Below are 12,723 nucleotides of genomic sequence, written 5' to 3'. Positions count from 1 at the left end.
AAGGAAGCTCGTGAAGAAGAAGAGATGCTCCTGCCCTTTCACATCTCTGCATCCCCCATATGAAACCTCTGTTGGCGTGGTTTCACTTTTTCTCCACTTTTTGCTCAATATTGCTAATACACTGTAGTTGAAGTACCCCTGTGTTGTAATGGAAAACAGAGTATGTAAATTTTTTTTCTGTTCTGTGTTCTTAACATGTAGAATATGGAATCTTCATGGGGCTTTTTTTTTTTTTTAATTAGAAATGTCTTATCTGAAATCACACCAAGGTAGCAATGAAAGGATATGCTAGATGGGAACAATTTGCTGCAAAACAGAGAGAAAAGCAGAGCCTGTGATAGGACCTACAGGCTGGGCTGAAACTCAGTCATGGCAACCAGGACGCAGATGTCTCCTTGTCTGTTGTCCTTAGGATAATCACTCTTGGCTCTCACAAGCAGGCTTGCTCCTTCCAAAGCCTTATTCTTTTCTCCTAAGACCTTGCCTTTGGCTTTTACCCATTACCAGTGTCCCCATAAGCATAACCAGCCAGTGCTCAGTCATTTAGAAGTTATAGTTCATTAATTCACTGGTATGGTGTGTCCTTAGAAGCTTTAGCTTGGTCCACAGTAACACCTGTCAGCTTTTTTCCCAATTCAAGCTGTTTCAGCATCCGGTTTTACTACCTCCTTTGGACTCCAAATCCCAAGTCCATTCTCGTCTGATATCACCTGAAATCAACTCCATAAACTACCCCTGGTCCTTCTCCAAAGCACATTTCCTTCCATGAGTGCTTTTCATTTTGCTGCACAATCTGACATGGTCCAAAGGAAAACTTCTTTGACATCCGTCCCCTCTTTTATCCACTCTCCTCTCCATCTCTGGAGAATCCGTAGGCTTCCAATCTCACAATTTCTCTAAATCAGCTTCTGCAATTCCATTTATCACCAATGCTGTCTCCTCTCAGTCACCATCTGGGACTTTGATCTACTCTTCTAAACAGGGCACTCCCTGCCCAGTAAGTCTCTACTGATTCCAAACATGAGAACATTTAAAACCTCACCAAGGACAGGTGCTGTTTCAAGCCACGCGTCATTTTGGAAAGGTTTTTGTCTTTTTCCTTTTTCAATCATGTAGGTCCATTAATATTCAATAAGCTATTCTCAGAAGTTGGTGAAATGCATGGAGGAAACTGAAATTAGAAAGGCTTTGCATTTTAAAGAGAAGCTCTCTGTTTCTATGTGGCCAATAGTAACTCCCTTTTGCTTCCTTTTCTCCATGGATGCCTTTGTTTGAGAAGTTATTTTCTTCACTATAATAAAAAGCTTAAAGGCCAAAATACATATGGAGAAATATTTCTCATACTCAAGAGGTTAGCAACATACCAGAGGTTTTAAAAATAAGTTCATAGCATTGATTCTAAAGCTCCAGGCATTTCCTTGAAGAATTTCCAAAAGACTTCAAATAAATTTTCCTTGCCAGTGTTCATTTTCAGATGTGTTTGACATGGAGTTTTTAGGTGTGAATATGCATATTTGGCTCTAAAAACTCTTATATTCACAAACTAAAACTGTGCTAAGGGAAAAATAATTTATTTTTCTTTCCTGCATAATTTGAAAGGCGGTGCAGTATGGTTAGAATATCAGAAGCTCTGTACTTAGTTCTCATTATGTTAGCATCTAGACTCAATTTCCTTATGCAGGCGGTGAAGCTGGGTTTGGAAATTGGACTCCATTCTAGGAAGTCTTTTAGTCTTAACATTGCTGGCTTCTGTCACACCTTCTAAACAGAAGTGATTGTTTTGATTTTAGTTTGGTTTTGCATAGAATTAGACCAACTGCAAACTTAGAAAAGCTGCAGCCCTCACAAGTTTGCATACACTTCTGATAACCACTTCAAGTTCAAGGTGTTCCTGAAACCACCCTCAGTTTTGATAATTCTCTAGAAAAATTCACAAAACTTACCAAAGGTGGCTGGACTTAATCATGGTTACCATTATTATAGGAAAAGAAGACAGATTCGAATCAGACTAGAGAAGGCGCACAGAGGGCAAAAACTAGAAAAAGTACCAGATGCCAACCTTCCAGGTGTGCTCCTCCTGTGGAGTCCCGTTACTTTCCCAGAATTGATTATGACAGTATCCACGGGGGACTGCCAACTAAGACAGCTCCCATGAGCCTTTGTGTTCAGAGTCTTTATTCAGGCTCCATTACATAGGAACGGTTGACAGCCCACATAGCTGACCTCAGTTTCCAGTTCCTCCAAAGACAGACTCCAGGGTCCTGCCCCAAATAATAAGAGCTTGACCTGTGTGACCCAAACCTTCACCCTATATCACATTCTCAGTCTATCTGGGGTGGTCATCCCCCACCCTAAATACTACCTGGTGAGGCCAGCTCCCACCCTAAACTACATCACAGACTCTGACATGACCCAGGGTTCTCAAGCAAACAAAGATACTCCTCTCAGACATAACATTTCAAGGGTTCAGATATTACCTTCTCAAAGTCAAGGGCAACATCTAGATCTCTCTTTGAACAAGGTTAAACTTTTTACCACACAGTTTGAAAATTTTTGTCTTTTTTTAATATATTTTATTGATTTTTTACAGAGAGGAAGGAAGAGGGATAGAGAGTTAGAAATATCGATGAGAGAGAAACATCGATCAGCTGCCTCCTGCACACCTCCTACTGGGGATGTGCTCGCAACCAAGTTACATGCCCTTGACTGGAATCGAACCTGGGACCTTTCAGTCAACAGGCCGACGCTCTATCCACTGAGCCAAACAGGTTAGGGCAAAAATCTTTGTCTTGATGACAAGGAAGCCAGAGAGATTCCTCAGACCTACCTGCTAAAAGGAAACGTGTCAATCCCAGTGTTTCTTAGGTGGGATTCCAGGGCCACCTGGATTGGAGTCACCTGGCATTAACCAAACATAGACTCCAGGGTCCTGCCTCAACTGATCAGAACTCTCTGAGAGGAGCCTTAAAATACTTCATCATCAGCACGTTATTTTGTAGGCTAGAATTTGAGAAATTATGGTCCAAGGTCCTTGTTCCTAAAATTTGAATAATTGTGGTCCAAGCAATGTCCTTGTTGTTCCTACAAACAGAGTGATGAAAATAGCATGAGATGTAAAAATGAAAGAAAATTCTGCTTCTGGATCCACTGCTGTTTTCTAGGCCAAGCTTTTGCTCCTTAAATGTCACATATTTTGAAACAACATTTACTGCAGTTTGTTTCAAACAGACATAAGTAATGTATCAAGCTCTTAGACTGAGAAAATATACAGGATGGGGAAAAATAGGTTTACAGTTGTGAGCATGTGAAACACAGTTTATTCTTATATTATTTATTAATTATTGCATTAGTTTCCATAAGAACAACTGTAAACCTGGTTTTGACCCACCCTGTACGTTGTTACCTTACGTTCTTAAGGCAAGATGTTTGTGGGATATAAGGTAGCATTCCTTCTATATGCTAGTGTGCTAAATTATGGGTTACCTTAGGAAAATGTGTGGATTTCTTTTTTTTAAGAGTATCTATTACAATTGTTTGGCCTCCTTGGCAGGAATATTCCTATTCCTTCTTTGATTCATTCATTCATTTATTTACAAATTGTTGAGTGCAGGCATTGTTCCATGTACTGAGGATGTAGCAAACATAAACAAAACAAAATGCTTCTGTTTTAGTGAGGCCAGAAGCACATATATATATTGTGCCAGATGGAAATTCAAAAAAATCAGGATAAAGGGAAAAAGGCAGCTGAGAGAGGGGTTTTCTGTTTAACATAGACTGCTTAGGGAAGGAATCTCTAATATGAGGCCTTGTGCACAGAGAGATAAATGAGGAGCCATAGAGTTAGTTGAGGAAAGGGAACAGAAAGTGCTAAGGCCCTGAAGCAGGAACAGCTTCATGATGAAGTGATAGAGAAAGCTTCAGGTGATGGGGTTAGAGAAAGACAGAGGAGCAGACACAGATATGGAAAGTTCAGGCAGTGCTAATGAGGAACTGGCAACAAAGGGTAGCAAGAAAAGTAGATATTAGGTTAAAAGAAGAGTGTTTTTGTGATGGTGGCTGTGAGGATTAGAGACATACAAAAAGTATTGATGTGCCAAAACCGGTTTGGCTCAGTGGATAGAGCGTCAGCCTGCGGACTGAAGGGTCCCAGGTTCGATTCCGGTCAAGGGCATGTACCTTGGTTGCGGGCACATCCCCAGTGGGGGGTGTGCAGGAGGCAGCTGATTGATGTTTCTCTCTCATCGATGTTTCTAACTCTCTATCCCTTTCCCTTCCTCTCTATAAAAAAAAAAAAATCAATAAAATATATATTTTTTAAAAAAGTATTGATGCTGTAGAAGAGGGGAAATTGCTAGTGTGATGTCCTTGAGTAGAGAAGAAGGTATTGGCATCTAGGGCACAGGTGGAACACCTAGCCTAAGGTGGGAACATAGATATTCCCTTTGCTTCTTCCTCCCTACCTCATTTCTCTGACTCCCACAGTGACCTCATTTTCAGCCTTCCTAACTTGTCTTCTTATAACTCTCTCATGGTGCATATATTCTTTTGTCTCCTGATGTACACTTTGCCCTTTTTTTTCATAAAAAAGAAAACAGAATATATATTCATAGCATTCTTCACTGTAGAGTGAGGCTAAAATATCGGCTCTGTCTATTACCAGTTTTGTTGTATGGTTAAATGAGATTTTGTACAGAACATCCCTTTGGAAGTTGTCCATCCTTGAACTTCATCTTAGAATGGAAGGAACAAATCATTATTGAAACTGCAGCAGTGTTAGCCGGTGCTTACTGTATGTAGCTTGCTTTCCTTGTCTTTTCTCTTTGCCTATACTATAATGAATGACCAAATATTTTCTGCTACTGCCAACTGACGCTTTGAGTCTGACGTCTAAATGTTACCTGACCTGCTGGGAGAATTCAGAGCCCAGAAGTCTACTATTCTGGTCAGTTGTTAAATTTGTCACTGAATACATTAAGCCTGGAGTGATTTGTTTGAGGAGACTTAAGTTAGAATGAGAGCAAATAGCACCACCTGCTGGAATGAATAGGAGAGGAGGAAGAAATACCAAGAGCTGTCCATGGTTCTGTCCAGTTCATTGTTTTGTCACTCAAAGGAAGTCATGACCCAGGTGTATTCAAAGTTAATTTCTGTTATCTATACTTGTTTCCGATGTCAATGTGCCACCTCATGCATTTCTCTTTTGATGTCTCTTTTCTCCCTATAGTGATGCAATATTAAAAACTAACATTAAGACTAGCTGTATTTAATTTTATTATTTCTCTTAGAATCTTTTGGAAATTAGATCATAGGATGATGGCATTTGAAGGAAGCTTAGAGATCACTTAGTCCAGTTTTTCAAACACATTTTGGACACAGAAACTGGAAAGCTACTGGTGTACTTCTCATTTCAGAAACCAATAAATTGGGGCCGAAAAAGGTGAAAAGCCAAAGACTAGAATACTCAAATATACTGATTGCTAAACCCTCCCTTATATCAGTTAAGATGCATTCAGATGCAATAAAAATGGCTTAAACAATAACATATATCTCTCATAAGAAGTCTTGAGGTGGCTGAAGGAATAACTTAGGGCCTTAGCAATGTCACCAAAGACTCAAGTTCATCCCATTTACCTCCATGTTCTACTTGGTGTTTAGTGTTTACAACGTGGGGTCAGCAACATTAGGAACACAACCTTCACTCAAGACCAAAGGGCAGGAAGAGACTGACTATTTCTCTTATGAGCTAAGAAATTTGTCCCAAACGGCCCCCTCAAGAATTCCTATCATGTTTTATTGGCCAGGAGAGCATAATATGCCCATTCCTAATGAGTTTACTGTCAAGGAGCATGGAATTGCCACGTTTGACTTAGACAAATCCAAATTCACCCTCCGGGCCTAGTGTGGGGTTATTCTTACATGATGCATAAGATTCTGTGGAAGCACATAGATGCCTGGGCAAAACTGAGTGAGCTCACAAAGGAAAGGTGGGGAGTGGCTAATTGTTGGAGGGGAATTTCCATGAGTCTCTCCCATTTCTGCTTGACTACTGAGCACGAAGCAGTGATAGCTTTGTTTATACCCTGTTAAGGATTCATGTATAGGTGACAGCCTTGGAAGATAGTGTTTTCCTACAAAACAGAAGGCAGATTTATTTTCTGACCAGGATAATAAAGCTCATGTGTCTCCTCAGGGCAACAGTTGAGGAGGTTTGCTGGCAGCCTTTTGAAAAGACTGTGGTTCCCTAAAGTCCAGAATTATTGATACAAACTCCATCTGGGCTGTTTCACATACCCCGGTGGGACTATGGGAAACCCATGTGGACAAGAAGTTCATGTTGCCTGTTCAGTGTGAATAAAAAAGAAGTCCTTTGTATCTGGCCCATGTGTCTCCTGTCTTCAGCCAGCATCTGTGGAACTATGGCAGGCCAACATATTTGGTTGCAAGTAGAATGAATCTCAGATGCTTCCTCATTCTTGATACTAATGGAAAGGCAACTGTTAGTATTTGCTACAGTGTTCTTTCCAATGAACCACACCAGATACACCCAAGTCCCAAATACTTTCTTCTGTAAATAAGAATATTTTCAGTATGGAAGGAATTCCTTTTCCACAGGCAGAAACAGGGCAACACTTCGTCTACAACTGGAGATGCACATTAAGCAAGGACAGTCACTGGCTCTGGTGACTTTCATGCTGCCTCCCTTTTATTCACTCTCTAACTCTCTCTGTAATTATCTCTTTTAAAATGTCAGTTCCTCTCACCCAGAAGACCAGAAGCAATCAGCCACACACTGAACTTAGAAGCTTTTAAAGTGTGCTTGCCATTTGCCTGGGAGATGGGGTTTCTCAAAGGCATCCCTTAGCAATGTCAGGGAAGCTCACATGGAATGACTGAGAAAAAGGAACCCTTTCCTTGGCTCTCACACTGGCCTTGCAGTCTCCTTCCCCAGGAAGCACCTGAAGGGAAGAGGAGTGTACTGAAACTGTGAATATTGCTTCAGCAAAACCCAAATGTAGGTTCTTTAAGGAGGGTTATGCTCCCAGAGGACCTCAGTCTTGAGGTCCTGCGTCTCTCTCATTGTCCCCTGACTAAGATACAGCAGGATTTGCTTCTCTAGAAAGAAACATTGATGTTAAGAAGAGCCATAGTCCAGAGGAAGAAACAGGAGATCCGGTGTGACAAGCTGAGAAAAATATGTGTATTTCCCAGTTAACTTCTGGTCCTCGGAGTTTCTCTAAATGGTGGCACTTAAAGACCCGGACAAGAATTCATCATAGCAGGAGGAGAGGAAATTAGAGCAACATCTGTCCCTCCGAGTCAAACCTTAGGGTTAAACTCAATTTATCCCTAGATTCTATTTCCCTGATGGCTGTTGATACCTTTAAAACGAAACAATCTTTTCCGCTTAGCCAGGAAATCTTGTGCTCTTGCTGTTCTGACAACTTACATTTTAAAATGCATCTGCTAAAACATAGCACTACAAGAACATAACAGATTCAATCTTAAGACTGGGGATGCTTTTTCCCCCCTTGACTATACCAGAAAGACAGGGAAAGATCGTTCAGTGGATGAGTCAGAGGGTTGTCAACCTGCATTCTTACTTCCTTTAGAAACCTTGATGAAGGTCACCAGCCTCCATTGAGTCACAGTGACTCCTGGAGGCAGGAGCTCCTAATTTGCAGGAGATATTTCACTAGAGTGTGTGCAGGAACTGCCACAGGTGTTGAAATTAAAGTTCCCTTTCTGGTGACATAATAGATCAAAATTCCTCAGTACAATTAGGTTGATTAAATTGAGCTCCGCATCTAATATCCCTGTAGCTCAGTAACGTTAATGCAGCTTTCAGAGGGGCCTGACCCAGAGGCAGGGAACAGTCCAAGTCCTGGCAGAATCTGGCCTACTGTGGTTTTCAAATTAGAAGTTTGATTGCTTGTGACATCATCTCAAAATGGTACCAGTCCAGAGAAGCAGAATTTTCCATTAGCCTGGAAAAAAATTAAACTGCTTAGAGATTAGGCCAAGGCTTAATGGTAGATAGAGGGACTAAATCTCTTTATGGCAAAGTTAGAAAATCTGGTAGGCCACCTCTTTAAGATGGAAAAGAATTCACGGAGCCCGAGGAGCTAGGGACATGTGCTGCCTCTCCTGCTGATTGCAAGAAAAATATACATTTAAAAATCATGTTTATAAAACATTGAGAACTTAAAAAAAAAAAAAAAAAACCTAAAATGTGAAGCAGAAAAACTGCTTACAAGCAAAATTGCCTAAGCAACCACCGAATCCATTTTCTATTGTTGGTGGTTTATTGCAGAAGGAGGCTCATTTGCAGCAGATCTATGAAAAAGATTGATGTGGTCAGTGCTGGAGGGTAGGTGACTAGAAGGATTCAGCATCACAGGGGGTTGGGGGATGACCCAGGGGTGCAACGAATGATTCCCGAAAGGAGGTTGTTTGGCCAGGATGTGGAGCTGCCTTCCGGACAGCTGCACATAGTCTGAAGAAGATGCAGGTCACCTTTATTGACATTCATCAACAATTCATGACTTCCTCACTTCCAGTAGGAACTGCAATGATTAGATTAATGAAAAGAAGTTTTGTGAATTCCCCAAAAGCAGTAGCTTTCTATTAATATTTTTCCAGGGAGCTTTAAAAAATATCAATGCCTCCACCAGACCAACTGAGCCAGAATCTCTGGGGATGGAAGAGGAAAAGGGTGTTTTATTAAGCTCTTCCTGGGAGTTACTGAAGCATTAGATTGGGCCCTAGCTGGTTTTGCTCAGTGGATAGAGCATCGGCCTTCGGACTGAAGGGTCCCAGGTTCAACTCCGGCCAAGGGCACATGCCAGTAGGGAGCATGCAGGAGGCAGCCAATCAATGATTCTCTCGCATTGATGTTTTTATCTCTCTATTCCTCTCCCTTCCTCTCTGAAATCAATAAAAATACATTTTTTTAAAAAAAGGGTAAGATTGGGTATAGAATCAAAAAATCCAGGCTCTGGCCCAGCCAGTGTTGTTCCATGGTTGAGAGAACTGCAGTCACAGTTTGATTCCCAGTCAGGGCACATGCCCTGGGTTGTGGGCTCAATCCCCAGGGGGTGGGAGGGGCATGCAAGAAGCAGCTGATCAATGATTCTCTCTCATCATTGAGGTCTCTCTCTCTCTCTCTCTCTCTCTCTCTCTCTCTCTCTCTCTCTCTCTCTCTCCCCCCCTTCCTCTCTGAAATCAATAAAAAAATATTTTTTAAAATCCAGGCTCTGAAAAATCTGGCAAGCCTGGGTTCACATCCCTACTTCATTATTCATGAAATCTAAGACACTCTGTATGTGCTTAACTTTTCCAGACCTAAGTTTTCTTATCTAGAGTCAATGATGATAACTTCTCCATAGGCCTCTAAAGATAAAGAAAATAAATATATGCCTGGCCCCTGATACAAGTCTGTTTTCCTCCCCTTGGTTATTAATCCTTATTGATCCTTATTCAAATGATTGTTTTTCATGGACCTTTGTAGAAAGTAATAGGCTTACGTTATTTTTCTCACCCTGTTTTGTTTTTCTTCTGCTCTTTGGTATCTCGAGGGAGAATATTCACATGCTTTCCGTGCTTTTTGCTTCTCCAGCTGCCACAGAAGTGTCCTTTTCATTTGATGTTGGAAATGGGCCCGTGGAGATTGTGGTGAGGTCACCCACACCTCTCAATGATGACCAGTGGCACCGGGTCACTGCCGAGAGGAATGTCAAGCAGGCCAGCCTGCAGGTAGATCGGCTGCCACAGCAGATCCGAAAGGCCCCAACAGAGGGTCACACCCGCCTGGAACTCTACAGCCAGCTGTTTGTTGGTGAGTAATGTCAAGGCCACCGTCTTTTCCCTCTGCTGGTTTTACTAACCTTCACAATGGAAAAAATAAAACCCCCTATGGAGTGCTTTGCAGGAGATCTTTCTAAAAGTAATTATCTAGGTCTCTTATAGTCTCTCCCCAGACAGAATGGAACCAGAGAGAGGATTCGAGAGACTGATGTCCAGTTCTACTTCCCACCGTCTAGAGCTCACAGTCCTTGTCTACAGAACCAGAGGGGAGCCAGGGACATCTCTGAGGTCTCTAACCTATTCAACTTTAGGTTTATGGTTTTAGAACTGTATAAAATCCTTTGATAATTTGGAACATTGGTACTGTGCAAAGGAAGGAAGGAAGGGAGGGACGGAGGAATGGAGGGAGGGAATATGGGCTCCCTAAATTCAGGTTTGCTTGAAATGATAAGTAGAAACCCATTCCTTCCTTTAGACTTCTTGCAAAGATTCCTCCTACATTGGAAAAAGATAAATACTGGGACAAAATTTAAGCAGCAAACTGTTAAGCGGCCTATGCAAGAAATAGGTTGAGCCTCATAGCTAGTCTTTGCTTTGACCTGGTCCAGCTGGACCTGACACTACTTCATATCAAGTCCTATTTCCATAGCTTGTTCAATTTTAAATTTTGTTTTCCGAAAAAACTAACAGTTTAGGAAATTAGCCATTTCCTCTCTGTTGAATTAAAAGCAAGCAAGTTTGGCCATAACTAGTTTGGCTCACTAGTTAGAGCTTCATCCTGCAGACTGAAGGGTCTCTGGTTCAATTCCAGTCAAGGGGATATACCTTGGTTTCAGGCTCAGTCCCCACCCTAGTCAGGGTGCATGCAGGAGGCAGCCAATCAATGTGTCTCTCTCACATCAGTGTTTTTCTCTCTTTCTGTCTCTCCCTCTCCCTTCCACTCTCTCTAAAAAAAATCAATGGAAAAAAACAATCCTTGGGTGAAGATTAACAAAAAAAAAAAGCAACTTTGAAGGACTTTGAGGCCGAATTCCACCGTATACCTTAGACACCCCCCTCCCTCTCTCTGAGTTTCTGGGGGTCAGTTCAGCAAGTTGATCAACTGTGACAGGTTCAGACCAAGCAAAAGCAGATGTGACCGGGTTGCTGTCCATATTCATAACCCCCATTGCCCTATAGCAGAGACTCACCAGGGATCAGTTCATTTTAACAAGGGCCAGAGTGCCTACAGTGTCTTTCCTAGTTGTGTGGAGATGCTTTAAGAACATTAGATTTACAATAGTTAAGATCTGAAACAGCTCAAGTGCCCATCCATAGATGAGTGGATAGAGATGTGGTACATCTACACAATGGAATACTATGCAGCTGTAAAAAAAAAAAAAAAAAAAAAAGGATCTCTGACCCTTTGAGACAGCATGGAGGGACCTGGAGAGAATTATGCTAGGTGAAATAAGCCAGTTAGAGAAAGACACATTATTTCACTTATATGTGGGATCTAATGAACAAAATAAACTGACGAACAAGATTGATCCAGAAACATGGAAGCATGGAGCAGACTAACAAATTTCAGAGGGCAGGGGGTGGGGGTAGGAAGAGATTAACCAAAGGATTTATATGTATACTAGAGGCCCAATGCACGAAATTCGTGCAAGGGGCTCCACCCCCCGCCCACCGCAGCTTCGTCTGGAAGGTCGTCCCGAAGGACATCCAGTCTAATTAGCATGTTATGCTTTTATTATTATAGATATGCATAACCCATGGACACAGACAATAGTGCGGTGAAGGCCTACAGTTGGGGGCGGGTGTGGGGCGGGGGTCCATGGGGAGGAAGAGGGAGATATCTATAATACTTTCAACAATAAAGATAATTTTTTTAAGAAAGGAAACATTAAAAGTCACAAAAAGAAAGGTAAATTTGGATATCCACCTGTTTGCTGTGATGTGGGCCAACTACAGAGCATTAGCTTAGTCCAGTGGTCGGCAAACTCATTAGTCAATAGAGCCAAATATCAACAGTACAACGATTGAAATTTCTTCTGAGAGCCAAATTTTTTAAACTTAACTTCTTCTAACGCCACTTCTTCAAAATAGACTCGCCCAGGCCATGGTATTTTGTGGAAGAGCCACACTCAAGGGGCCAAAGAACCGTATGTGGCTCGTGAGTCGCAGTTTGCCGACCACGGGCTTAGTCCATTCATTTTGGAGGTAAGACTGGCTTGTTAAAAAGCCATGTCAGCCAGGGACCAGGAAAGAAGCCTGGTCTCTTTTGTGAAGTAAAATACTAACTCCTCCATGCCAACTAGAACTAGCTCCTTCCAAATCCTTCCCTCAATTTATAGTTCTCAAAATTACATTGTTTTTAAATTATTTTGTATGAGGTAAACATCAGGTTCATTGATTCCTGCTAAATATTGTGAGCAAAGTTCACTTTATCAATATGTCCTGCCCAGATTACCTAAGACAAGTTTCTTCCAAAACCCTGTTAGTCCCAAGCATGCTGGTTAGGTTCTACCCTAATTGACCAGTTTTTCTTTGTTTTGTTTTTTAACTTGTCCCTGGATATAGAAGTCCAACTTTACTGTTATCACTTCCTGTTCACTGACTATAGTTGTCTTTAAGAAATTTGGAAACTAAATAAAGTCATAAAGCAGAGAGGGTTAGGTGAAGCATTTATTATGGTCTTGGAAAAGTTTTGATTTGTTTAAACAAGAACAACTTATAAAAAGAGAAGAATACTGGGCTGGGGCCGAATTTGATAGAATAATTAATCGTAAGGGACAGGCAAAAAAGCAGCATCTCAGGAATAAGAATAAAGAGGAACAGAAAGGACAGGCAAGGAAAGGAAAAACTGGGGGTGGGGGTCACAGGAGTTCTGTGAGATTCCCTTTGTTTATTATGACAATAAAGAACAAGTGTCGT

At 41.5% G+C, this 12,723-nt stretch overlaps 1 protein-coding gene across 1 annotated transcript in view; it reads left to right on the top strand.

Moving 5' to 3' along the window:
* CNTNAP2 (contactin associated protein 2) overlaps positions 1–12,723 on the top strand; it is a 1,332,959-nt gene that overhangs the window by 1,139,210 nt on the left and 181,026 nt on the right. The window contains exon 17 of the mRNA XM_054726631.1: positions 9,617–9,835. Coding sequence (XP_054582606.1) covers positions 9,617–9,835 — 219 coding nt within the window. The remainder of the gene's footprint in view (positions 1–9,616; positions 9,836–12,723) is intronic.

The sequence above is a fragment of the Eptesicus fuscus genome, chromosome 14, assembly GCF_027574615.1.
Source record: "Eptesicus fuscus isolate TK198812 chromosome 14, DD_ASM_mEF_20220401, whole genome shotgun sequence".
Taxonomy (NCBI): domain Eukaryota; kingdom Metazoa; phylum Chordata; class Mammalia; order Chiroptera; family Vespertilionidae; genus Eptesicus; species Eptesicus fuscus.
Note: the sequence above shows the minus strand (reverse complement) of the source record. Positions and strands in the feature narration are given on the sequence as shown.